The sequence below is a fragment of the Parasteatoda tepidariorum genome, chromosome 2 (assembly GCF_982258835.1).
Source record: "Parasteatoda tepidariorum strain Cologne lab strain chromosome 2, Ptep-v5.0, whole genome shotgun sequence".
Lineage (NCBI taxonomy): Eukaryota > Metazoa > Arthropoda > Arachnida > Araneae > Theridiidae > Parasteatoda > Parasteatoda tepidariorum.
The window spans coordinates 69,656,547-69,681,731 of record NC_141756.1 but is presented as its reverse complement, the minus strand read 5'-3'; the positions used below and the strand labels follow the sequence as shown (position 1 = coordinate 69,681,731).

The 25,185-nt window shown below is 27.0% G+C and overlaps 3 protein-coding genes across 6 annotated transcripts in view; 1 reads left to right on the top strand and 2 right to left on the bottom strand.

Annotated features, from left to right (window-relative positions):
- The window catches only part of pug (pug C-1-tetrahydrofolate synthase, cytoplasmic), a 40,201-nt gene extending 39,993 nt beyond the window's left edge, over positions 1 to 208 (bottom strand). Inside the window, exon 1 of the mRNA XM_087157503.1 lies at positions 190 to 208. The gene's annotated coding sequence lies outside the window, so the exon portion shown is untranslated. The remainder of the gene's footprint in view (positions 1 to 189) is intronic.
- On the top strand, positions 157 to 3,942 carry LOC107442166 (dolichyl-diphosphooligosaccharide--protein glycosyltransferase subunit STT3A). The gene has a single exon (XM_043039818.2). It carries the CDS (start codon positions 278 to 280, stop codon positions 2,432 to 2,434), a length of 2,157 nt encoding a protein of 718 aa, XP_042895752.1. The 5' UTR covers positions 157 to 277; the 3' UTR covers positions 2,435 to 3,942.
- A 2,672-nt stretch (positions 3,943 to 6,614) lies between these two features.
- LOC107442168 (calcyphosin-like protein) lies at positions 6,615 to 24,973 on the bottom strand. Of its 4 annotated transcripts, none has more exons than XM_043039815.3 (5): positions 24,835 to 24,973; positions 15,120 to 15,261; positions 14,015 to 14,198; positions 10,794 to 11,003; positions 6,615 to 7,801 (listed from the first exon to the last, which is right to left on the bottom strand). In XM_043039815.3, exons 2-5 carry the CDS (start codon positions 15,191 to 15,193, stop codon positions 7,700 to 7,702), a joined length of 570 nt encoding a protein of 189 aa, XP_042895749.2. In that variant the 5' UTR covers positions 15,194 to 15,261; positions 24,835 to 24,973; the 3' UTR covers positions 6,615 to 7,699. The 4 variants fall into 4 exon arrangements, with proteins under 4 accessions (XP_042895749.2, XP_042895751.2, XP_042895750.2 ...); XM_043039817.3 differs by having other exon boundaries at positions 14,021 to 14,198; XM_043039816.3 differs by having other exon boundaries at positions 15,120 to 15,212.
- Positions 24,974 to 25,185: the final 212 nt, after the last annotated feature.

Here is a 25,185-nt window from a genome sequence, read left to right as displayed (position 1 = left end):
CGGCTCCCCTGATTTAAACTTTACTGAAAAATAAAGAAATTAAATTAAAATGCTGAATCGAAATAAAAATTATGCAAATAAATGTCAATTTGAGTTGCTTTCAAACAAAATCTTTTAACTCTTATATATATTCAATAACTTCGCTTAATTAACTGTAACTTTAAGCAATCACAATCTGAACCGGCTTACTTGCTTGATGCTCCAGTTTTGGAATTTTATGATGAGCTGTCAAAAGTATATACATTAATTGTAGTACTTGATAAATAAATTGACAAAAATGGATGCAACAGCAAAATATAAAAACAATGTCAAAGCGCCGTCTCTTTATAAGAGACCGATGTGGTTTGCACGGATGTCTCCGGAGAAGCAAGATACACTTTTAAAAATGTTGATTCTCTCCATTGCATCCGTGTTATCATTTTCAAATCGTCTGTATTCTGTCATTAGATTTGAGAGTGTTATTCATGAATTCGATCCGTACTTCAACTACCGAACAACTAAATACTTAACTGAAAATGGTTTTTATAATTTTCATAATTGGTTCGATGATAGAGCTTGGTATCCTCTGGGGAGGATCATAGGTGGTACCATCTATCCAGGTCTCATGATGACATCTGCAGTGATACACCATGTTCTTCAGCTCTTGAATATAACTGTTGACATTCGTAATGTCTGTGTTTTTTTGGCTCCATTGTTTTCAAGCTTTACCACTATCATTACTTACCTTCTTACCAAAGAACTGTCTGATGCAGGATCTGGTTTGATAGCTGCTGCTATGATATCAATTGTTCCTGGTTATATTTCAAGGTCAGTAGCTGGTTCATATGATAATGAAGGTATAGCAATTTTCTGCATGCTTCTGACATACTACCTTTGGATAAAAGCCGTTAAAACCGGTTCTGTGTATACATCTGCTATGTGCAGTGTGGCTTACTTCTACATGGTTTCATCTTGGGGTGGTTATGTGTTTTTAATAAATTTAATTCCATTACATGTTTTGGTGCTAATGGTCACAGGCCGCTTCTCCCATCGAGTCTATATAGCATATAGTGTCTTGTATTGTTTAGGCACCTTACTGTCAATGCAGATATCTTTTGTGGGTTTCCAACCTGTACAATCAAGTGAACATATGGCTGCTTTGGGTGTATTTGGCTTATGTCAACTTCATGCATTTGCTGATTACATAAGATCACGTTTGAAACGTGAAGATGCTGAACTTTTATTTAAAGCTACTTTTACACTTTGTGCTGTAATTGTAGTTATTGTTGGTGCTGTCCTGACTGCTACTGGTAAAATTTCACCATGGACTGGTCGGTTTTACTCCCTTCTTGATCCTTCCTATGCCAAAAATAACATTCCTATCATAGCTTCTGTTTCTGAACATCAGCCTACATCATGGTCCAGTTTTTACTTTGATCTCCAGTTATTAGTCTTCCTATTTCCTGTTGGACTTTATTACTGTTTCACTAAACTGACGGATGTTAATATTTTCATAATTCTGTATGGCATCACCAGCATTTACTTTGCTGGTGTCATGGTTCGGTTGATGTTGGTTTTAGCTCCGGTAATGTGCATCTTATCTGGAATTGGTGTTTCCTCTATTCTTACTACTTACTGTAAGCAAATTGATGTTCCTCAACCAGAAAAAAAATTGAAACGTCACGACAATACATATTTCAAGCGAAAAGAAGTTTCGGTTTCATTTATTTGCATGATGCTCGTTTTTCTATATTCCTATGTCAGACATTGTACATGGGTAACTACGGAAGCATATTCATCTCCATCTATAGTTCTTGCTGCTCGAAGCCACGATGGATCCAGAATTATATTTGATGATTTCCGTGAGGCTTATTACTGGCTGCGTCACAATACACCTGAAGATGCAAAGGTTATGTCCTGGTGGGATTATGGGTATCAAATCACAGCCATGGCAAATCGCACTATATTAGTTGATAATAACACCTGGAACAACACTCATATATCTAGAGTTGGTCAAGCTATGGCTTCCACTGAAGATAAAGCCTATGAAATCATGAGAGAACTGGATGTCAACTACGTTCTTGTAATTTTCGGCGGTTTGACCGGTTATTCATCAGATGATATAAATAAGTTCTTGTGGATGGTTAGAATTGGTGGTAGTACAGAACGTGGTAAACACATTAAAGAAAATGATTATTATACAAAATCTGGAGAGTTTAGAGTGGATAAAGAAGGATCCAAAACACTTCTCGAATGCTTGATGTACAAGTTATGCTACTATCGATTTGGTTCTGTGTATACAGAAGCTGGTAAACCTCCCGGCTATGATCGTGTACGAAACGCTGAAATAGGTAATAAAGATTTTGAGTTGGATGTTTTGGAAGAAGTTTATACCACTGAACATTGGCTTGTTAGAATTTATAAAGTCAAAGATCTGCCAAACAGAGGAACATGAGATTTATTTGACTTTATTTCATTTTTTCAATTTCAATACTTAAATCCATCTGTGAACAAATTTTGGGGAAATTATTATAATTTTTTTTCTTATTTTCATACTTAATTTTCTTATTTTCATACTTAATTAAATTAACTGACTTGGTATTGTTATGGTTTGTTAAGTTAATATCAATATTCTTTATGTACATCTTAGTAAATTAATATTTTTGTGACTTCACTGATTTTTAAAACAGTGTTATTAAGACATTGTAATAAGCTGGTGTTTTCCAGTATGTTAACTGTTTGTAAAACAGATTGATGTGTCTTCTGCAACTTGCACAAATTGCTTGAAACCACTGTGTTCATGAAACATGGGTGTTATATCTTTGTTTTATTTGCTTTTTTTACACAGTATTGTGTAAATTATATTGTCAACAATTTAAAATAGACTATCAGCAGAAGATTATGTGTCTTTTGAAATAACTCTTACCATTAATTTACGTATTTTTATTATTTTTTAAGCTATTATCTACTTAAATATAAGACTTTATTGAGTTTATTGTTATATGAATAAGTTATTTTATGTTAACTTGACAAACTAATGCTATGGAGATGTTTAATGATACTATAGGTATATAATTAATCATTTCTCTCTAAAAAAAAATTTAACTGAGTTTTATAAAATATTCTCAGAAAATTTTTCTAGCTGTACCACTATGAAAAACTGCTATGATTTCAACAAAAAAATTTTTTTTTCAAATGCACAGTAAATAGGCAGAAAAATGCAGTGTATTGATAAGCAATAGTACCAAATTTTGTGTGTTATAATTTTCAGTGCGTTATTGGAAATCATAGCATAAAAATTTTAGTAACTTTTGGTTTGTAGTTCTTAAACAGATGGCAAAAATTTCCATATTGCTACCTGCATCAGAATGGTCCCCAAAATTTTAGCAATTGCATGCAATAACTAAAAGAACATCTCAGAATAGGACTAAATTGGAGGTTTAACTGGTAGCCTTTTCCAGCAGACCACTTATTTAATTTTTAAAATCTATTTTAAATGCAGGGCACTTAGTAAATTGTAAATTTCAATTGGCTTAAACATTTCTTGATATGGAAATATCCTCAACATTTGTAACAAAAAGGCATTATAAGTAAAAAGCACTCTATACAAAAAATTAAAAAAAGTATGATTTATTTTAATTTACAGCAAAAATTATTTTGGTACTTGAAATATTTTGAAATAAAAAGTTAAGATAATAGTTTTAAACATTGTTAATAATTAAATGTATCTACTTCGTTAATGTTATACATTATTTTACATAAGTTAGAATTTGTTGCATTATTGTTTATATATTTCTGATATTTTTGAAGAAAAAAAAATTTGGAATTAAATTAACAATACCTTGGACCAATTATTACTTAATATTTGTAATTAAGCAGATGTATTTTTTAAATGTGACATGTTTCTTGAAAAGCATGAAAGTAATATTGTTATGAAAAGAGAAATAAAAATTTCTTTATCCATTTCATAGTCTATTAATTATTTAAAAAATATATTTGTAAGAAAAGATTCATCTGGAATTGTTTTGAAAAGACTTTTAAAACTAATTTAATAGAATTTTTATCCCAAAGTATGTTTTCTTTATTATGGCATGCAACTATAAATCCTATGTTTAAAGTATTAAAAACAAATGTTGTTTTTTTCTCTTTCTTTCAGTTTTAAATTAGAACTTTCCATTATTACTTTTTTTAAAAATAAAACATGCATGTACAGTCATGAGTTTCATTAATATAATTGGAAAAAAAAATTCTGTGTAAGATACTGTTTCATAAATATATCTGAAATTACATTATAATGCATCATAAATGTTTATATATAATAGATAAATATATTATGTTCCTATCGGATCATTTTAGTTATATTGCTCTTTTTATAAGTAATATTTATATTTTTTGGATCTTTCTCATGAAAAAATTGCTTTTTGCAGCTGCTGAGCAATCAATAAAATAAATAATAAATGATGTGTCCAATAAACTCCATTCAAAATTTATGGTGGAAAGATTCATGTGAAAGGAGAGTTCTTTGACTGCTCATATATTTCAAAGTTGTAAAGCTTACATTAAATGTATTTTGCCTCCCCAAATATTTTAAAAAAAGTTCTTAAAAACTAAAAAAAGTTTAAGTAAATTTTGACACATATTTATATTATTCTTATTATTAAATTAACTTTTTATAGCCATGAATTTTTCTAAAAAGCATAATTTAATCCTAGCAATTAAAAAAGTTGCTATTAAATTTAAAGGGCCTATATCGATATCAGTCCTCAACTCATTAGGTTCAAGGAAAAAGTAGCTACGGGCCTACCCGTCACTAACTAAACATTTGATCAATAATTTAAAAAATTCTAAAAATTCAGTAGTCTAGAATTAGATTTTGTAAACCACTTAGAGAAAATAATCTAGCGGAGCTCAGAAGAATTCACGAACAATAATAAACAAAATACTTTCAGCTTGCAAGCGAACTTAGTTTGTGCATAAAAAAGTAAGGATTATGTAAGAAAAAAACTGTACTTATATATATATATATATACATATATAATTAAACTAAAGAGTTTTCAAAAAGCCTCTCTCATCTAGAGTTTTAATGTGACACTAAGTTTTCATAGTAAAATAATCCCTTTAAAAGTCAATTTCGTTGAATAGTGTAATCTCTTAGATTTTGAAAATTAAGAAACACATCACACTAATAAAACAATTTATTTAAACACAAATATCAAAGCAGATTTTAAGCATTACATAGTGTAAAAAGCGTTGATGTAAAATATTAACATTCTAAACATGATTGATTTATTAAATATAAAGCAGATTATGAATCCAAATACTCATGAAGTTTTAATTCATTGCAGGCCTCTTAAATTCTTTATAAAGGGCTAGAAGAAATTCCATCTTTTAAAATGCTACATAATAGATAAAAAGCATATATGTATTAAAAATTGTAATTAAGTCAAATTCTTGACATTTACATTTGTTGACAATTAAAAGGAATTACCCATTTCATAATGTGAAAAGAATATTCAAAAAAAAATTTTTTTTTTTTAAATGAGATTCAAGTTTTCTTGGAAAAAAATTTTTTTTAGATAAATTTTTGTTCAACATGTTTAATTATTCGTAAAATCTAAAATATATGTACTGGTGCTATGTATAAAAATAAATGTTGTAAGAAGAAAATATGCAGAAATAAATAATTTCCAACAGTCTTACAATTAATCTTATATTTTTTATGAATCCTATTATAGATTTAAAAATATATATCCAATTTGCAGTTTATAATGCCTTAATTTCTATTTTATAATTAAATGTAATAATTATTCTTTAAAGACTAAAATTTAAAATGTGTGATACACTATATTATTTATAAATCTGTCTGAAAAATGGGTGTAAAAAAGTTCTAATTTTTCTATAAAAAAAGTTATATAGTTATAATCTTTTTCTAAATAGAATGAAATTAATAACTCGTAAAATATTTTGCAAATTTTTTCATTTCTTACTTGTGTGAATTGTTCTTATTAGTGTTAGCTAAAATGAGTTCATAATGTGCACATGTTTTACAATAGAAAAACAACAGCAAAACATTAAAAGTTCTTATATAATTTTATAAAAAGTTTAAACAAATATAATACTGATTGACTAATAATAAATTATAATACAAAAACCACATTATAATTTACAAGTAGTATAAATTTCAAAATTTTAAGTACAAACTATGATAGTTGATCTAAATTATTCGAAACAACTGCTCCCTCATTACATTATTTCTGGAAAAAAATACACCATTGAGTTATTTGCAAATTTTAGAAGAAAATCACATACATTATAAACGAGAAATCTTTGCATGTACTTTCCAAATATTTTTATATGCATATTGTATTTTCCGCTATCCTTAACAAACATTAAAAATCAAACAATTGATTATGCTATTGTTTAGTCAATTGTCTGTAATACTTTTCTTGAACAGAGAAATGTTGAAATAGCATTATATTAAAACTAGGCTTGACCAGTTATCGATTGTTCTGTTTAAATGGTAAAAAAGCAAATTATGCAAAATTTTCACAACATATTCGCTGATACTCCCTATTTCCAAACTTCAGGTGTTGTAATTTAATCTATGTTGAACGATACAATTTTTTTTAAAAAAATTTTTCACAATTAAAATTATAGGGCACAAATATAAAAATAAACATATCCAACAAATAAACTAATTAATAATATAATACGAGACAGTAAATAAACATTAGAGATATTCTTCATAATTGAAGAGCTTAGTGGAAGAAGATATAAAATGTCATTATAAAATAAAGCGGAAATATAAGTTACAGACTGTATTTGGTGAACTGTTTTCTTAAAAGTTTTCTAAGATATTGATATACTTTGTAAATTCAATACAATGTTATTTAGAGCCTTCTTCAAGTAGGTTCTTTAACCTAGATCAATCACTTATTACATAACATTAAGCTTATTATTTGGTTTGTTTTGGTTAGCTGTCAATATAGATTTTAAATGTGTGGTAAACTTCCTCCCGATGTCGACATACTTTCTATGCTTCATTTTTCTTAATTTACCACAACGAGTATTCTTCATCTAGGCTTTTCGAAGTAGATGCACCGTTTTATAGGTCGGTATAATGTAATGAGGGGGAAAAAATACTAAACCTTTATAACTTAAGGTTAAGCATTTTTTTAAAAACTCAACTCATAAACAAAATTGTAAATCACAGTGCCAGTTGTGTGGAAATAATTGTGCAGACAGTTTAAGTAGATATCTAAACAAGGATATTTTTTTAATATAATCCCTTGTTTTTTATTTTTTTTATGTCAAATTAGTTTATTTATTATATTTAGATTAATAAAATATTAAATAAAAGTTGACTATGATATAAGATCTCTAGAATAACAAAAAATTCATAAATAGATCAACGATTTTCTTTGCTATTGTTAGATTAAATTAATTGTAAATGATTCTTTAAATTTCAAATTAAGCTTTCTTAAAAGAATTTAAAATGTCTATATCATTGTCTGTCAGCAATTCATCTTTAATTTTAATATCCAAATATTTTATATTGAATCTGTTACAATCAGATTGAACAGTTATCTAAATTTTCAAAATTAAAATTAGAAAAGATATTTTTTCTAAATAAATGCATAAGTGTGATGTAAGCAACAAGAATGCGGACATTGAAAAAAAAATTATTCTTAAAATAAGCTCTCAGTTTCTCTGCTGTTGTTTAAAGTTGCCAAGCTTTTTCCATCATTGTGACAAAATATTCATCTAAGTCGATAGAAGCACTGACACCAGCATAATAATCAATAAATTCTTGCTTAAACACCTAAAATAAGAAATACATTTCAGTTTTAAACATTTCTTGGTTAAAAAATATTCTATAAATGTAGAATTCAACTTCTCAAGAAAGTAGATTCGACTATAACATGCCTAACTATATGTATATTTTTTAACTTTCTTAAACAGGGTGTGTAGCCAAATATTTTTAACAAAAAATTAGCACATTTTAAGCACTAAAATATTTTAAGTACTTTTTTATATAAAAAATTATAATTCTTAGATTTTTTCATATTGTTTAAAGTTTTTCATCGATACACTAACATATAATAATTGATGAGACACTCAAAGTTTTTGACATTGAACACCCAATCATATAACAATAAACTTATAACTTGTCTCGATTACTTGGGTTACTGCATGCAATAATTGAATAAAATTTCGTACGCCTTGCTTAAACATTTATCCAGATAGGGACAGTTTTATAAAAAAAACTAATCTTTTTGTCTTGAGTTTTTTTTTTTTTATATAACTCTAAAACTATTCAATAAAATAAAAATAGGAGATTTTTAATTAATAACTAAATTATCACTTTAAAATTTGAAAAAGTTTGTTAAAAATTGTACTAGATGTGAGCATTTAAATTAGTACTTTCACACTGCGTATGTGTGGAAAAACATTTTTTTTTCTCCATAATTTTTTAGAGAATCGTGTTTGGTAACTAACGAAAAAGTTCGATTTGAATATCTTGAAAATTTAAAAAGTTTCAAACAAAGAAAAGAAGAAGCACTCTTTATAAACACCCTATGAAAAAAGCACATTTAAAGCTTTTTTAAAAACGAAAATCAAAAATAAGCATTTTTTAAAAAAGCTAACCCCCCTGTTAAATATTTTAATATATTAAGTGATTAAAGCGACAAAATTTTAATGTCGTATAAATTATGCCGTATTAAGAAAAATATGAAGGGAAGAAAAAGAAAGAAAAAGCTAAAGAAAAATCATTCGAGACTTTCAAGGAGACAAACTAATCTATCGAAAAATAATAAAAAAAATTGCCTTTAAAAAATTTCCCTTAAATTGTGGGAATTAAAGTTCTATTTATGTTGTTGCGAATAATAGAACTAGGTGCTCGAACATATTACTTTCTGGCGAATACTAATAACGCCATTTTTTAAAAAAAGAAAGAAATTAGTTTTATATATTCCTAAGTAGTTTTGGTTATACGTCCCAAAATGCAAAATCTAAAATTAATTAATTTAATGGGAAGAAAATCGAACTATCGACCTTTCAGCGTTTGACCAAACTATCGATCGATCAATGAATTGCGCTTATTTACGAAACTGATAGATCCAGATCCGAAGAAGAAAAAAATCTATTAAAATATTTAAGTTATGCTTTTCGAACGAAAATGAACGCAACTTAGCACGAGAAAATCAAATCAGATAAAAAGTTATTCAGCGTGATCCTAGATTTTTATTTTTTTTTTAATGTAGTTTTTTAGCCAAAACTCGGACACAACTTTTTGCAATTATGTTTTATTTTGATTCTCTGCCTTCTGACCTTCTTTATTTAATGGCGCTTATACATGGAACTTATTTTCTACACGCAAAATACTGGAACATAGATAATGGGAACTCATCAATTTTTATTTATTTATTTTGGGACAAACATTTTTTTCTTTTCTTTTGGGAGTTCTAGCTGTATACTAAAGTAAATTTTCATCGTTTGCATGACACCAAGTATTGTAAATGTAAAATGTGGGATTGATATACATATAACTAGAATGCATTATTTTGGTATCTAGGTACCAAAACGAAATTCTTTGTTTTGAACTTATATACATTGTATCTAATGTAATCATGTTATTATAAGATTCTTTTCTTATCCAGCAAATGATATATATTAACCAGCAAATGATATATATTAACCAGCAAACGATATATATCTAACGTATATATCGTTTATATTTTATAAGATGAAATAATATTCATTCGTATCCAGGTTAACCTACAGTGTCCGAAATTTCTTTATTTATTAGGTTACTAATTTATATTTTTGAATATTTTTTGTTTAATTTTATTCATTGAAATTTTTCTATTAAACTTAGTAGTCGAATTTTAGCTTTGAAAGTACATTTTTAAAACTTTAAAAAAAGTATTAAAAATACTTGCAATCTTAAAGGTCTAAAGTAAACTAAGTACTAAGCACATTTTAGAAAATAAAATGAAACAAAAAATATTTGAAAACATTTACCAGTTACTTTAAGAATAAGGAAATTCAGAGTTATCTAAAATTTTATTAGTTCTGGCGAAGTTCGAAGGTAGTTTCCCTCACAAAACAGATTTGTTTGAACTTAAGTTCCGTAATTATCGTAAACAGAATATTTTTAAAAACTCAATAAGAGCACAGGGGACACAGCGCTCGTCTCCTAATAAGATGACCCAGATTCGAATCCCGATCTATACGAATTTTGCTCCCAGCTCGCACCAACCACTGTGGTGCAGTAAAATATTCGGATCATGAGCTAGAATCTCCTTCCGTCGGACTAACCATGGGATGTTTCAGTAGTTTTTCTCTTCGTGTAACTCAAATGTGGGTTATTTCCATCTATTACCTCCACAAAGTTTAATTTGATCCAGAAGCTCCCTTGTCTTTTGGATTGGGATTACAAGACTACAGAAATGAACATTGATATAGTTGTAATCTCAAAAATAGGTCGGCTGTTTAACACCAACTAAAAAATTAAATGCTTAATATATATTTCATAACAAATAAGAAAGTTTGAAATATTTATTAATTATTTAAAGGTTTTCCTTGCGAAAACTGTGACTATTCAATAGGCTTCTCTACAATTTTTTATAGTCCTCACGATTTAATAATTTTTTCTATTTCTGTTCAGGCGCAATTAAATTAGAGTTAACTTCTCCCACGAAAAGATTAATCAGGATTAAAATTTAACAATTAAAGTCTTAAGTCAAGCATCTGCATAAAAAGGAATTTAAAATGAAGATTAACATTGATGACATTAATGTAATACATACTTTTCCGTCACTATTATTTGGTGAATCGAAATTGCTCAGAAACTTTAATAAGACTTCTTCTTCAGTCTTTTTACCATCGATGACATCTGGATGCTGTTTGGCGCTGTAAACACCTCTCAGGTCATCCAAAGTAACAGAACCATCTCCTGTGTTGTCCATCTTTGAGAAAGCTCGTTCAATAACCTCTAATCTTTCTTCGGATAGAGGAGGCTGAAATCAAGTAGTTTTGGTTATAAAGTCTTTAAATATTTTATATTCATTATAGGTAATGGGAAAACAACATTGCGACTGTTTCTTTTAAACATTTATTTAAATTTGACGAGAGCATTATGAAAACACGTCATGTTTTTTGTAATTAAGAAAACGATTAAAAAATTTCTTATACTGAGAACACGTCTACTCTGTATTAGCAGTGTTTTTCGATGCTTTTTCGCCAAGCAAAGTAAATAAATGAAATAAAATGTTACTGTTTAAGTTATTTTTAAAATATACGATATCTTGTCGTAAATAATTATCTAAACTTAAATTAGACAAAAAATTTTAAAAATAATTTAACTTTTTAAAAAAAATATCGCTAGTTTGGCGAGATTTTTTTCACTTAAATGAAAATTATCAAAATCAATGAATAATAACTAAATCTTTTCAAAATTTTATGAATCTAGATAATTCGACGTTGAAGTAACTTTTCGAATATTAAAGAATTAAATTACAAGGGCTTATTATTTTAACGAAACTGGTTTTTCTTCATATTGATATTTTCAGAATCAGTATAGAATAGTTGAAAATAAGCTTAACTTGGTCTAACTGTTATGAATAACTATTACAAACTGGCAATAATAATGGAAATAGCATATTATTAGCCAAAAAACGTTATTTCTTGGGACGATAGAGCCTTCCAAAATAGCCTTAAAGCTACTCTTGCAGGGGGGAAATTAAGCCCATCTTCATTAGTAAGGCAATGAAATAAATCAAAATACGTGAAGTGTAAAGTAACTAGTGAACTGTTAAAGGAATAACTATTGAGATATGTGTTAAATAACTAGTGAACTGTAAAAACAGTATTGTGCAAAGAAGTATAAGACAAGTTACACAACTTTTCTTCAATGAAGCCTTTCTTTTCGTAAGGGTTTAAGATTGAACCAACAGTGCTTACATTTTTAAATCCACATTGTCGGAGGAAAAACAAGATTTATTTCGATTATGTATGAGAATAGCTATACCTTGAGGAAAGCAAAATCTATTTTGATACACCAATTTTCGAATAAATAGCGCATTCAAAAGAATCCCCCCCCCCCAAAAAAAAACTACATTTTTTTACTGCAGATAACTGACGCTATGAAATCTTAATTACTTTTATAAAGAATGAAATTTTAAAAAAGTAAAACATTCTAGCCCCGGCCCGTTAGTACTAGGTGGATCAAGAAAGATGAGGCTTCAAAGTTTCGTGAACGAGAGACAGATGATGGCAATGCTGTCAGAATTGTGCACCGACCGCTTTTACATCCCAGATAAGTTGGTACCCATCAATCAGAAGCTGAATGGGCTTCAACCTGCCACCTGGGATCGAGCTTCGATCTTTCACAATGTGATTTAGTGCCTTAACTACTGAATCATCGCGGCTTTTTAAATTATGTATTTAAAATTTAGATTCCACACCGCAAAATTGGGTGATTTTGTGCCACTCAAAATTCGCCACTCAGAATTCAAAATTCGGTCACTTAGATATTTTTATTGTTCATTAATCCTTAAATATGTATCTGTTTAAGGTAATAAGGTACTTATTAAACGCGTGGAAAAATACCCTTTTTTTTTGTCTTAAAGTAACGTCACCTTCCTCATATTTCTTCTTCTCATTACAACTCGAATAATAAGATATCATATAGAGATGCATTGAAAATGTATCGTCCGTAGTGCAGACCTTTTGTCAACTACTTTAATAAATGAGAAAATTAATGTTCTAAATAAACACAACATTCAATTATTACGCTGTTGATTTAGTGCCAAGTAATTTTGAAAAATAATTACAAACGATAATCAATGTATCGATTTTTGTGGATTAAAAGGTTGCGCTGAAAAACTTTCTTTTCAAACAACTTTAGAGCGAAAAAGATAGATAGATAAAAGTTTGAAAATACTTTTAAATAATATTTAATAATTTAAAATAAAATATTGAAAACTATGTTCAATAAGTACAGTTAAAATAATGAATTCTATACAAATTGAATGAAGTAAAGTTCAGAACGAACTTTCTGCGCTTTTGTAGTCTCTTCGGGAAAAAGTATTTAACGTGTTTTTATAGTAACTAAAATTTAAAAACAAGTTTGTGGATGTATTTGTAAACTGAGTAAAATGAAAGTGTTTGCATTTTATCACAGGAAACCTGGAAACTAGATCTGTGCCAGTAATCGTTGAGATATAGAAATGATTGCCTGTATTTCATAATTTTAAAAGCAATGGCTTCGTGAACAGAAGGAAAAATTCTTCTTTCAAAAATTTTTAAATCGTGCTTCATCCTTCGATGAAGCACGATTATGTCGATTTTCCGTACTATAACTGGAGATTTTTACATATTTCTTTGTAAAAGGTTCGGTCTACAAAAAAAAATAATAATAATTACTTTTAGTTTTATAAATGTTCGAAAATTCTCCTAATTGTGTGGAGAAAAAAAACTGAAAAACTAGTGTAAATTCAGATCTTCTTCGAAAGGTTATTTTTGCAAAAAATATACCCCAGAATTTTGTGATTTCGGGAAAATAAAATTTCGTTTTTACATTAAAAAAGAACATATCTTTGAAGGAATTTTAGTTTTAAAATTATGTATTAAATATGTTATTGACACCGTTTTTCGAAAGGAAAGTTTTGTGCAGTTTTTTGTTTAGCGATAAAATATTCCGTGAAAGGTTAATTTTACTAACAAAACATTTTGTAAACGGTCCAGGTCAACAGGCCCGGCCTTATCTCCTGAACCTTCGTTTCTCCTTGTAACGATGGTAAAATAAATAATAATAAAAGCATTTAAAAGTCCATCATTTCGCTTTAGTACTTACTTACTTCCCTATTTAAGATATAATTCAAAAGATTGAAGAAGAAAAAATTTAATGTTCTAATCAAATATTCTATACCATCGCGAAACGCTATAATAAATTGCACAAGGATTGATGAAGGATTGATTCTTTATTCGGACAAAATTCAATGATGACACAATTGAAGAATAAACTTACACTTACTCGAACAGCTTTGAGAAATTCTTCAAAACTGACAGTCCCACTACTATCCTTATCCAGCTCATTAAAAAGTTCGGACATTTCCTCATCACCCAAGTCAGCTCCATATTCTTGTAAGCCAAGCTTCATCTCATCCAAATGCAACTTTTTGTCTCGGTTGTCATCCATGAGACGAAACGCCCTGAAATGAGATTGTGATTCAAATATGTCAAAAAAATAAAATTATAAAATAAGCATATTTATTCCTTGTTATCTGAAAATAATGAACTATGTGATAAAAATGTTTGAAAAAATTACAAAACATTTATATTTTTACTACTTCTAATTTTAAATTTTTTAAATTAAACTTTTAACTGAAAATTTTTTTTAATTAAGTCGTTTTTCTTTTCTTTTCCGAAACCCTTTTGTTAAAAATTTAAAAAAACTAATAATTTATTTCTGAAAACATTCTGAATCAAATAAACGTAAAAAGTTTCTTTTTAATAATATTAATTTAATTTATTTCTTTTCATATTGTTGCAAAACTTTTGTTACTGTCGGCGTCAAAATAATGTCTTGAGCCATTTTTATGTGTTTTTATTGTTTTCCTAAGCCTAAGATGGATTTTTTAACGCTTGTCCTACGTAATGCAATCAATCATTTCAATCAATCGTGACTTCGCTGGAGAAAAAAAAAATTGAGCCATTTTTAAGTGTTTAACAGTTCTTCTGCAGCTTAAGATTGATTTTTTAACACTAAAAACACGCAATGCAATCTATCTTTTTAACGAATCGTGACTTCGCTAAAGAAATATTCGAAAGAAAGTACCCTCATTCTCTGTACTTACATAATATAGCAAATGCCAAAATTCTACATAATTTATTTTATTAATTTTAAATTTACTTCAAAATAAGTTGCAATATATGCAAATAAAAACCTTTTTTTCTTTTTAAATTTACATGACAAATAGATTTACTTGTAGATTTACTTAATAGATTTAATACACTGAATTTTTTCTTCCTCAACAAATACCTCGTTAAGAAACATTATTTAATATTTAAATATTGTAATATAAAAGAATTCAAAGAAATGTTTTGAGCATTACAAAATTGTAACTAGTTACCTGGAAAGTCCAATTATTCCATTTGCACCTCTTGCTCTGCATAGCTGGCGTAGTTTCTCAAGTACTTCAGACATTGTTGACAGTGCAAATTATCTTTGAAAGACAAAAAAGGTTCTTTTATCAAACTATATCCTATCCGTACCTATGTTTAAATAAAAAGTATTTACTAAATTGTCTTTTATGAATGTGTAAAAAAGATTTTATTGACAATAAATTCTTCAATTTGTATTATTCTAAAGAGCACACGTTACAAAAATTAATGCAGATGGATTGGGACAATCTATTTGGAATGATTTGAAGTGGAGATAGGAAATTATTTACCGAAGTGTCCGAATTTTTCGTTAATAATCTTAAATCCTAATGATTAATAAAAAAAATTCTCTTAATTTCATTTCTCTTAAAAAATTTGAATAGGCTAATACAATCAACTGTAAATAGTATGAAATTAATGAACAGTGATTTATCGCCCAAATAAAATATTTCGCACTCCATTAAGAAAAAATTATTTTTCACAAGAACGATCGAAAAGCAATATTTATACACCTAAAGGCTTCACAGGGGTCTGTCCAGACATTTTGTGAAAGGTCCGGTTTTTGTCAAATTGTGAAAAAATTACTCACATTCTTTCAACCAGGGTCCTGTTTTTATGAATTTGTGCAAATACGATCCAGTTATTACAAAAAACTTTTTCAATGAGTTTTTAAATTGTAAATAGATACAAGATTATGCTCAGCACTGTAAAATTATAATAAAAAAATTACATTTTCAAAAATAAACAGCAATCGCTGCTTCTAAATTAGAGATGCAACATACAAATATTTGGTAACTAGCCTATACTTCTGAACGTTGAATATTCATTTCAGACGAATAATGGAAGAATCGTCTGCCGAAGACAAAACTTAATTCATTTACATCCATCTTTCTTGTTTTCTGCCCTGGGAAGGGTTTATTCAATTAACAAAATAATAATGAAGATAAACAAATTTGTGAAGGGTCCGATTAAAAGAAAAATCATTTTGTGAAGGGTCCGTTTTTAAGTTAAAATATTTTGTGAAGGGTCGTTTAAAGAACATTTATGATATATATATATATATATATATATATATATATATATATATATATATATATATATATATATATATATATATATATATATATATATATACATAAAATTTCACCAAAAATATATAATTAAAAGCATTTTTACACATCTATTAACCTTGTCTAGCATAAAAATATTTTTAAATACACATTATAATAATGAATAAATGGTGAATGGAATTTTTTCGCCAGACATAACCAGAGAATTAAAAAAGTCCCTAATTACCAATAGCACAATATACTATATTAATTTATTTTTTATTAAAAAGCACATATGTTTTTCGATCCTGTGATGCAAAAGATGTCCACAAAACATTCCGAACTGACCCCGCCCTAACACTTTTTTCTAATAATAAATGAAAATCTTTGTTCTCCTAAATTGACCTAGCATGTTAGAATTTCTTTCTGTACTTGAATAAGGGTAATTAAAATGAAATATAATACTATCAATAATAAATAAACCAGATGCTTTTATACAAGTATGTTTTGTTCGATTTTTTATAAATATCAAAGTTGGAAAAAAATGTTAGGAAACATTTCAAATTACTAAAATGAGTTGTTTGAAATTAAACTTTGAAAGGAATATAAATTTTGAAGAAGAAAGGCGTTGATTCGTTTTATTTTGTAATATTTTTAACACTGTTCATTGGAGAATTTGATTTTTAAGGGAGGCAATCTGAATGATTTCGAAATTAAAGGTTTAGCCTACTCTAGAAGTAGAATAAACAATGTATATTTTTGGAATTTTTTCCTGAAACATTAGAATAAAAAAAAACTCAGGATCTGTTCGACCGATTTTGCTCAAATTTTGTATTTTGTCAGGTCAATTTACATTCTTTAAAATTATGTAAAAAAATGTATACCTTACAGTTCAATATTTTTTCGACTATTACTACTAAATAAAACAATAAAAAATAATAAATATTTATTGAAAATTATTCTTTGCATGGAATAATCTTTGGATAAACGAATTTTTTAATTGTAGGAATAAAAAAAAATTTCAATTCGCTTAAAAAGCTCTAGGGATATAACGAAATATGCAAAAAGTAAAATTAACGTTAAGTGGTCCAAACTTTGAACAGCTCTTCCAAAGCCTCCTAGGAGGCTTTGGCTCTGCTGACCAAACTATTAGGACCATATTTTCCAGATTGCTGTTATCTCCGATATTTTGGGGGAAGAGGAATCCAAATCCGTCGAAATAAATTGTTTATTTAGAGAAAGTACATTTTTGTGTCGATTTTCGGTTCTTAAAATATCGTCTGCAGAAATTAATTAGTATATTGAGCTGCTAAGTTTGAATCCTAATATTTGAAAATCCCATCATTAGAACAAAAGTTACCAAAAAAAAAATTTACCATTGTACATACGTATACACTGTTTGAGTATAAAAGAAGAAAAGAAAAAATTACTTTCAGAATGCAAATAAAATATTATGCGCATCATATATTGAAGTATATATGTAAAGTTTCTTACTTTACCGACTACTTTACTGATTTGCAAATATAATATTCGAAATATTTCACAATAACTCGTAAATATTCGATGAAAGATTTAAAATTATTTTTACGACAACAGATAAAAAATGTACTTCCTGGAAAATCTCAAAAAAGAAAAAAAAGAAATAGTAAGCGCCTCCGCTTTGGTTGCTGGAAAGAGGGGGGGGGGGCTACACGGATATTATAACACGTAGAAACGTCTATAGAAAAAATACATAGGGGTAGGAATTATGATTAAATAATAAAATATAGTAATCAATAATTAGTTCGAATAATACTAAATGTGCAATAAAAAATAGCACGTAGGCTTCTCCATGACTCAGAAAAATACAGCTATTGAATTGAAATTTGAATCGCTGAAATAGAGATTTTTGACTATAATTTTGATGTAGAGACTTTTTTTTAAAAAATTCCAAATCTTTTCGAAAGTTATTCCAATTTTATGTGCTATTTACGTTAATTTTTTTCCACACTTCTTGATTTAAACAATGACAATATCCGTTGTTGCAAGAGAAGTAGGAAAATTTATTCATCCCTCGAAATTTTAATTTTATATGCTCGCTCTTCTTCGATGAAAATAAAAAACAGAAATGGGCTATCATGAAATTGTTCAAATTTACAAAAATTAATTTTCAACTCATTTAGCACAGGGACAAAATTGCTTTGAATAGTTTTTATTATGCAAAACATAGTACCGAATTTAGGCACTTAAACAGATTCCATGCGTTACAGAAATTTTTACAAAACTGTCCCGTTTTCCTGTTTCCAAAATTCCTGTTTTTTAGGAAACCGTAGCAATTAGGGAAGATTGGAACAACAACTTATAACCGTTCTGATATTAAAACGGAAGAACATGAAAACCAATTTCTCATTCGCAAATGTAAAATATGTAGAGCTTCTCCATTTTAAAGTTTTTAATTAGATTCCAATTAAAAGTTTTCAATTGGAAATTAATTGAATATCAATTAAAAGTTTTCATTCATTTGGAAAACATTTTCATTCATTCGTCCTCGTAGGTAAATCGTGGCGTCGTTTAGAGGTATCCAATTAAATCTGACTTAAATTACATGGTTAATCACTTCTCTAATTGCAAGTACTTAATTATTCCTAATTAGAAAGAAAAAAAACATTTCAATCACTTCGGAACTAAAAATACCGTAATAGTAAAAACAGGTTAAAACCTGTTAATTTGTTTTTATTAGAGTAAAATTTTATGCATGTTTGATTAAATGAGGCTAGGTTAAATAAACACAATGAGTCAGACGTAAGTGGGTGTTTATTACGACAGCATTCTTTCATCTATTTCAGAGAATAATAGTAATATTTTATGAGTAATTGGTTACATTTACACTTCCGCGTTACAAAAATGCGTGTGTAGTCTGTAGTGGAAAGTGAAAGAAAAATGAATGAAAATCTCAGTATCAAAAATATTATCGATGAATGAACTAAACTGAATAAAAGTCATTTTTTTTATAATGTTGATTAATGATTTTAGAGTGTTTTGTCAGACATTTTCACAATGGAGGAAATAAATTAGAAAAAAAAAAGCATTACAAAGAAATAAATCGTTTTGTTTAGTTCATCTTAAAACACAATGGAGTCTCTTAAATTTAATTTTTTAAATAAAAATATAATATACGGAAATATATTGCCATTATACTAGATTTCAATTTATCTTTCGAACTTAAGAGGCCCAACCTAATTCAACAGTCAAAGAGATGGAGATGGGAAGAGGGACAATTCTGAATATGCTTTTAATCTTCTTTATTTAATTTTACAAATAAACTGTTGATGGAAATTTACTCTTCTTTCGATGCATGTAAAATACAAGGCCACCACCCAATAACAATTTGAGATATAAAGTGTGCGGTATTTTGGATTTTCCATTAATTTTTTCTGACAAAATTTTGCCAATAAAATTCTGAAATTAATAATTTTTGATAGGTAATGAAATATTACACAGTTATCTGTTTTTAGACTTTTGATAAATACCTTTGTTATATGCAATTAACGTTAAAAGAACTTTTTAGCATCCTCCAAATCGGCTTTCATCAGTTTAAACTGTAATAAAATTTGATTTTTAAAAAATCTAAAAAATGAGAAACGTGCAGTTTAAAATTACTTACACAGAACTACGTATCGAATCATTTTATTGTTTTAAAGTTTCGAAAATAAATTAACAGACGGTCTGAAAATTACTAAGCGCTATTTCTCCTTAGCCATTAAAGCGACCTCTTTATTTTTTACTTTTATTGAAAGGTATTATGCTGTCTAATAATACTATACAATCAAAAGTTTGTTTAGTACAAAACAATATAGAGAAAATACAAATTAAAAATTTAACAGAGTTTAATTCAATTAATTTATTATTAATTAATTAATTAACAGGATTTAATTTAATTAAAATCGAGATGAAAAAGGTAAATACCTCTTCAAAGTACCGAAAACAATTATCAGAATGAAAACTTAATAAATTAAATTTATTTCTGACATTAAAAAGGTATTCATTTAAGAAAATTGTGCTTAAGGAATTTTATTCCTGCAGAATGCATACATTTTTGTCTAGGCATTAAACCATTTTTTTCCAACTTAATATTCAACATTGTATGCATATTTCACTACTTTAAGCAACTATATTGAAATTGATATCCCTTTGTTTCACTGTAGAACTCCTCTAAAACGTAGTTTACAGGTTCATAAATAAAAATTCTGAAGAATTGTTTGATTAATTTATTTATGCAAATAGTATGTTAAAGTGAAAAAATCCCCCCCCCCCCCAAAAAAAAAAAACATTTTAGGCAGCTATGTATAAATGAGCTTTAAGATATTTAAATGAATAAGTATTTCGTGACAGAAGAAAACAAGTTAGGTTTTTTAAAGAGAGAAAAAGGACAACTATGAAACATTTTAACATCACGTTCGAATAAATTAATGAATATAAATGTTTCCAAACAATTTTTTAATTTATTTAATGGTTTAATTATTATTTCTAGTTTTATCATTCAGTTTTATTGTTTATATTAATTGTTAGTTCGTTTACTGAGTTAATTTTTTTAACAGTGAGATAAAGTTACTTTATTTGAATTCAATAATGATTTTAGTAACTACAATTGTAAAAATATTTTTTTTAAAAGAAATCTCCCGTAGCTATAGAGTTGGATATATTTTTAGTATTTTGTGTTTTCGAACTTAAAGGATCTACTTTTTTTTTCTTTTTTTTTTACGAAGCAAAATGTTTGTAGACAATTTTTTTTTTTGTTTCAAGGTTGGTTCCTCTGAAAGGTTCATAAATAAAAACTCTGAAGAATTGTTTAATTCATTTTATTTGAGTAAATATTATGTTAAAGTGAGAAAATATTTCCCAAAAGAAAACATTTTTGGCTGCCATGCATAAGTGAGCTTTGAGATATTTTAATGGATGAGTGAGAATGAGATATTTAAATGAGACTGACGAAAACAAATTAGGTTTTTTAACAAGCAAAAAAGGATAACTATCATACATTTTAACATCATGTTCGATTAAATTAACGAAAGATAATTCCAAAAGATAATAACGAAAGATAATTTAAATTAACGAAAGATAACGACATTCAAATGAATTTTAGTAAGCTAATGCCTGTAAAAAATTATATTACGAGATAAGATATCCGATATGCTACTAGAATAAATCCGAAATGAAGGCAATTATTCTTCTAAAATAGGATTGTATTGATTTAATAATCTTCGTAATATCGTGTTATAAAAGGTTACTAAGAAACAGAAACAGCTTTGATAACACTCCGAATGGACGAGAATAGAAATAATTTTCTGTATTTTCTTTTTTCAAATAAAAAAGGTAAAAAAAGAAAAAGAAACGTAAAAGCTGAATGTATAATAATATGAAGTATTGATTGAATTTAGTGTTCTCAGTAAGGAATTAATCTTATATTTTTCAGACGATTCGAAACGCAATTATTTTTTCAAAAAATTCATAGAAATACATAATAATTTATGTGATTATTTTAAGGGAAGGACAGGCTAATAAGAGTTTCTTTTATCTGCTGAATAAAATAAAAAAATTCTTACTTAAATTTTATAAAATTTTCGATCAGCAATTTGAGTTGACTTAGAAATTTGTTTTTTATCCCGTTTCATGTGTGATACTGATAACTATAAATCAAAAAAAAAAATCATCATTAAAATAGATATTTTTTTTCAATATAAAATTAGACACAAAACGATAAGAAAAACGATTTTAGAACTTTAATAATTTTAATTGATTCAACTAACAGATTCTGAAAACAAAAAAGATCAATCAGCACTTAAAAGATTTCTACATTTAAAAAAAAAAAAAAAAACTCACACGAAATTTACTCTGTGCAAATCAGGGTGATTTCAATGTAAAATTCATTAATATATAAATAAAATACGAAATTTTAAGAAATACATATCAAAAGAAAATCTAACTGCTTATTAATTTAACATAAATTTCTTGAGATGTCAAAAAATTATAAAGCCATAGAAAATATAACTTGCGATTAAACTAATATAATATTTTTTACTTGATTTATTTTTAATATAAATTTTCTTGAACACAATTTTTCTGTTAAACCAACAAAAAAATGAAAATCCTATCTTTCTACTTTAAAAATTGTTTTTAATATATATTTTTAGAACGCAAATTGCGATTTAATTTTTTTAAATAATAATAATAAAAAATTAAAAAAATACTGAATGGAATGCATAATTTAGTATTCTTTGATGATTTTTACACTGAACACCTACGCAACTGAACATCTGCACAAAGTGAACATCTGCCGGTATTTAGACCTCCATGCTTTAAAGGAACATAATTTTTTTTTTTTTTTTTTTTCTGCAGTGTTTCTTCAATAACAGAGAAACAAATTTACAGGGATTCGCTCTAGTAAGAAAGCTTTTGTTTTTATTTATTATTTCATTAATAATTTATTACGTTGTAGAAAACTGCAGACATAAAGATTCCAAAAAAATCAATTTTTAAAAGTTAATTTTAGGTTTATAAAAAAATAGATGATTCAGTTTAAAATAAAAAAAGGGACTTTTCTGGATCGAGTATAAGAAATACACTAAACCACACAACTTGTAGATCTAATTTTTATCTAAAAATGTTAGAACACTTCATTATCGATAAACAAATTTTATTTGTATTCGATGATAAAAGGTAAATTTTATTTAGTCTATGAAAGTTAAAACAGAAAAAAAAAATTGATTAACTGTATTTCTTTAAAGATACTACAAAACTAATAATTCGATAATTAATGTAATAGTCATGTTTTCTAAACAAACAAACTTTTAGAATTTTTAGTAAAAATGTTTCTTTTTCAAATTTTAGTTAATTTTAGAATTATTATAAGCGCTTGAAAAAAGTAAAATAAATTTTTAACTTATTTAAGCTAATTTTTCTTTTTAATATTTTAGTTAATTTTAGAGTTATAATTAATATTTGATAAAAGTAAAATACTTTTTTTATATTATTTAAGCTAATTTATCTTTTTAATATCTTAGTTAATTTCGAAATTATTATTGATATTTGATAAAAGTAAAATATTTTTTCAACTTAATTAGGCTATAGATTAAGATCTATGTAGTGGATTGATTTTCTTAACAAAGATATTCTTTTAAGTTTTTTTTAAAACTCTTTTATGCAAAATCTTTTACTTATATAATAATTAAACCAAAATCATTGTTTCTCGTGCAGCAGGAAAAGAGATTTGCTAGAATATTCACACTGATGAGATTTCAGCAATAAAGCATTTTTAAATTTATTTTATGTTTCTTAAATTATAGGCTTTTGAATAAATTAGAGAAAAAAATTTATTATAAATCCCGATTTCTATTTTAAGATTTATTTTCCTAGATAAAGAAATCGAAATAAGTATCGTATGTTAAAGTATTAATGTCATATATTTTAGCTTTGTTTCACCAACAACAAAAAATTGCATTATAGAAATATATATATAGTATTAATTTATCAATTATCCTATTTTTCCGTCTTTTTACTACACATTAAATATTACGTGAGTTCACAAACTTCGCCTCTTAGAGCAAAGATCATAATAACTACAGATGATAATATAGCATTATTCAATGGTATCTCGGAACAAGAAATTTTAACTATAAAATGGCAATATAGTATCATTTAATGGAATCTTAGAGCAAGAAATATTAACAACACAATAACATTAAAGTATATTGTTCAATGTCATATTGTAGAAAGAAATATATTAAATGTACACTAATTTTCTTATTGCGCCCTTAAAATTATTAACAACGTTAAAAGTTTTAAAACAATGAAATGAAATATGATTATGTTTCAACCTAGTAGTACATATATAGATATTTAAAAGCAAGGAGATATTTTAAAACTGAATTTCGTAACTAAAACAATCAATATAAATATCGTGTGTAAGAATATATGTGTCAGCAAAAAAATTAATCACAGAAAAAAATAGTGGTTTAAAATAAATATATTCATTGTCCAATTTTTCCATCTTTTTATTAAACGTAAAATATAGTTTAATTTCACAAAACTTCACATCTCTAAGCAAGAAATATTAACTACAGAACAACAGCGCATCATTCAATGGCATCTTGGAGTAAAAAAATATTTATTTAATAATTACACCATATGACCATATTGATCAGTTAAAGCGATGAACAGTGTTCTTTTTTTGAACAATAGACTAAAGTATGATCAAATTTCTAGTTGTGATAAATATATTTCAGCACAAAATTTCAAAATAATAACGTGACTGAATATACTTAAAATAAAAACATTATGTTATTTTTTTCTTTTTTTAAGAAATATATTTTAAAGCGAAGGAATATTTTTTTTTCTATTTTTTTAATTCTATTTCTTTTTTAATTCCTTTTTTACAAAACTAATCTGACAAAATCTAAAATCTCTTAGATATATAAAGTTAGTAATTTATTGCGAATATTTACATTGCTTATTTGTGGCGTATTGCCAACATTTTCTATAAAAAAGATAATAACAAGTATGTTCTGCAAACGAATTTTTAGAAAAACGTGTTTCAGTACATTTCTAAACATGGAATACAATACGGGTAAATTATGAAACAGATAGAATTAAAGCTTACCTGTTTCAATCTTTTCAAGAAGAATAGAGACAACTAGCCGCAAGAAATTCCCGCCACGCAATAAACAAGAAGCGAAAAAGGGAATCATTTTACCGGCACGCGTCAGTGACGTCATACAACAGCATCATTTCAAGGCCATCAAGCGGCAGTCGCTTTAATCAAGAAAAATAGGGAATGGAAAAAAAATCAACAAAGGAAGTAACTACTAACTGTTAACAAAACGAAAAAAAGAAAGAAGCAGACGATATACGATACGCTTCACTAAAGCTATGCGAAGATAGCCCCCAAAAATGAGGAAACTCAAAAATTCAAACTGCATTCGTTTGACCATTTTTTGACCACAAATGACCA

Excerpts from the sequence above, each read along its gene's own strand:
- LOC107442168 (XM_043039815.3), bottom strand. The coding sequence starts at position 15,193 with ATGTCTGAAGTACTTGAGAAACTACGCCAGCTATGCAGAGCAAGAGGT. Across the intron at positions 14,199-15,119 it reads GGAATAATTGGACTTTCCAG|GGCGTTTCGTCTCATGGATG; the intron begins GTAACTAGTTAC and ends ATCTCATTTCAG. Across the intron at positions 11,004-14,014 it reads TCAAAGCTGTTCGAGTAAGT|CCTCCTCTATCCGAAGAAAG; the intron begins GTAAGTTTATTC and ends ACTTGATTTCAG.
- LOC107442166 (XM_043039818.2), top strand. The coding sequence starts at position 278 with ATGGATGCAACAGCAAAATATAAAAACAATGTCAAAGCGCCGTCTCTT.